We start from the raw sequence: 3003 nt of genomic DNA, 5'->3' as shown, positions 1-3003 counted from the left end.
GCCGGGCTCTCCGACGCGGATGCTGATTGAAAGCTCGACGTGAGCCTCCCCCTTCTCGGTTATACCGAGACCAAAGCGACGGGCATTCTTGGTCGCTTATTCTTCCCACCGAGGGCCCTCGTGATCCCACTGTTGATCTCCTTGTTCGTCGGGCGCCCCTCCTCGCCGTGGTTGCTGGACTTAACGGATCGTCCGGCAATCCTGTTCGGGGGGGTCGTCCGACTTTTCCGATCCGAACCGGGTTTCGCGGTCCTCGTAATGTCGGTCATTACGAGGGCCCAACATTTTTTCAGGCAGTTCGTACTGTCCTGTTCTTATGTCTCGCGTCCTTGACGTCCGAGAAGTCAAGACGACTTGACTTGAACGCGTCCCCGGCTGTGACCCTCCGATAGGGTCCGCCGACCTCCTTCGCTTCCCGTTTTAGTCTGTTCGTGCAGGCTGGGGTTAATCCGCGAAGGAGCGGTTGAGGGCCCCCCCCTTAAGCGTGAACGTCCGCGTTCACGGTTTGGGTGAGGTCTCTGCCGGTACGTCTCCGGAGGCGTTGGGCGTAACGAGACACCAACTCCTCCGGGACGTGAGTCCGCGCAGTCCAAGTGGGCGCGTCGTAATCCGCCCACTTGATGAGGAACTCCGTAGTTCCATCTTCCATAACTCGATGTCTCAGTAGCCGTTCGACGGCATACTGCGTCCCCGCGGTGACCTTATCGGCGAGGTCTCCTGGGGTCGTCGTACTTGCTCGTGGCGCGTCTATCGGAGACGGCGCGTACACGCAGCGGTCGGCGGAGACTCGCTCGGTGACCCCATCACGATCGATCGTGATGGTTCGGCGGTCGTTGGCGAGCACGCGGTAGGGTCCGACAGCGGGCGAAGCGAGCTTGTTTGATGTCTTAGCCCCATCGGTGGGGTTGAGATATACGTATTCTCCGGGACGGAGCCGGGAATTAATACGTCGTATGCGTTTATCGAAGTCGCGCTTGTAGCGAGCCTGCGTCCGGCGCAGGCTCCCGTAGGCCTTCTGGATAGTCGAATCCAAGGTCTTGAGGAACTCGGCACGTTGGTTTCCCCTATCGGAAGGGGGCGCGTCGCCGTCCGCCCGTCGGAGAGAGAACTCCGGCGGTGGCCTGCTGAGCACGAGCTCAAACGGCGTGGTGCGTGTGGTGCGATGTACGTGGGAGTTGTACGCATACGTAAGCGGCCCCACGTACACATCCCAGTCGTCCTGGTGTTCACCCACGTAGTTCCGCAGCATCGAGGCGATTGTTCGGTTATAACGCTCGACTTGCCCGTTCGTCTGGGGATGGTACGCCGAAGTGTACAAATTCGTTATCCCCAGAACGCGGCACGTGCTGTGGAAGAACTTGGCATTAAACTGAGGGCCGTTGTCCGAAAGCAACGTGCGAGGGACGCCATACTTGAACACCCACGAGTCGCAGAACGCAACTGCGACCGTGTGCGCTGTTATCGTGCGGAGCGCAACGACTTGCGTTAGCTTACTGAAGCGGTCCGTGATCACGAGCAGGAACCGTTTTCCTGTCTTCGTCTTGGGGAGCGGCCCCAAGATGTCGATCGCGAGGCTCTCGAGGGGCCTCGTAGCTGGAAACAATCTCAATCGGTTGAGATGTTTCCTCAGCTTCACCCGGTTCATCGCGCAGGTTCGACACCCTCGCACCGTGGCTGCGACGTCTGCAGCCAGGTGGGGCCAGTAGTACTCGCGTCGAAGTGCGTAGTACATACGGTTCTGGCCCGGGTGCCCCGCGATGGCCGGGTTGTGGCACAGGCGAAGGAGCCTGGCGCGGAGCGTCCGAGGCACCACGACCTGAACGATATCAGGGTCGAAGGGGTGTCTCCGTTTGAGCACCCCTTGGTGGTCCTCGAAGAACGCGGAGTCCCGGGACTCTGACTGTCGTGCCAAAACGGTTTGGCAGAAGTCATCCACGCGTTGCTCCTCGGCTATCTCCTCTATCGTAAGAGGGGCCGGAAGGTCGTCCTGCGGTGGGGCGACCGGGGAGTCGAGCGCGCCAGCCTCGGGGTCTTCGGCGTGCTGGATGTCGGCGGCGTCGAACTCGTCGTTCTCCTCCCAAAACGAATTGGGTCCTTGGAGAGCGGGGTCTTCGTCGTCACCTCGCGGTTCGTCGCGCGTCCGTGCGCGCGACCCTGTTCGGGCTCCGGCTTGATTCCGTGTCGTTACGAAGACATGGACGGCCTGATGATCACAGCTCGCGGTACAAGCGTGGTCCGCGAGCTCGTTCGATACGTCTCGAACTGTCGTGCCCCCGTCGAAAGTGGGGATGTCGTCATCCACCTCGACGGTGGAGCGAAGGTCATCGGCGACCTTCGGCGACACGAGTCGTGACAGGGCATCGGGCACCTGATGCACGCGTCCGGGGCGGTACTGAATGGTGAAATCGTATTCAGCCAGACGTAGCCGCCACCGGGTGAGTCTTCCGGAACTCTCGGTGAGGGACATGAGCCATCGGAGGGCGTCATGGTCCGTCCGTACGGTGAACTTCGTGCCTTCTACGTACGGCCGTAGTGTGCGGACGGCCCACACTACGGCGAAGCACTCGCGTTCGGTAGCGCTGTAGTTGCGCTCACTATCGGACAGTGAGTACGACCAATACCCCACGGGGCGCCAGTCGTTCGGCTCTTCGTGCTCCTGAAGTAAGGTGCAGCCGAGTTGGTAGGCACTCGCGTCGGTGTCTATCATGTACGGACGACCGTGCCGGGGCAACGCGAGGATCGGCGGAGCGATCATGCACTTCTTAAGGTTCTCGAACGCCTGAAGTTGCAGCTCCGTGGGGTTATAGAAATCGGGATCCGAATCCTTGCGCGTCATGTCGGTCAGAGGACGTGCAATCTTAGCGAACCCCTTAACGAATCGGCGGTATACGTTACACGCCCCGAGGAACGAGCGCACTTGCGTCAACGTCCTCGGGAACGTGAACGTCTTGAAAGCGTCGGCCGCCGTATCGGCCACGCTCAACTTGCCTGGGGAGATGACGT

General features: G+C 60.7%; 1 protein-coding gene across 1 annotated transcript; it reads right to left on the bottom strand.

Annotated features, from left to right (window-relative positions):
• Positions 1-478: 478 nt before the first annotated feature.
• Positions 479-2836, bottom strand: CHC_T00004840001 (hypothetical protein). The gene is made up of 2 exons (XM_005716179.1): positions 1670-2836; positions 479-1540 (listed from the first exon to the last, which is right to left on the bottom strand). The coding sequence occupies exons 1-2, from the start codon at positions 2834-2836 to the stop codon at positions 479-481; spliced, it is 2229 nt and encodes a 742-aa protein (XP_005716236.1).
• Between the last annotated feature and the right edge of the window lie 167 nt (positions 2837-3003).

Source organism: Chondrus crispus, genomic scaffold (genome assembly GCF_000350225.1).
Source record: "Chondrus crispus Stackhouse genomic scaffold, scaffold_252, whole genome shotgun sequence".
Taxonomy (NCBI): Eukaryota; Rhodophyta; class Florideophyceae; order Gigartinales; family Gigartinaceae; genus Chondrus; species Chondrus crispus.
Note: the sequence above shows the minus strand (reverse complement) of the source record. Positions and strands in the feature narration are given on the sequence as shown.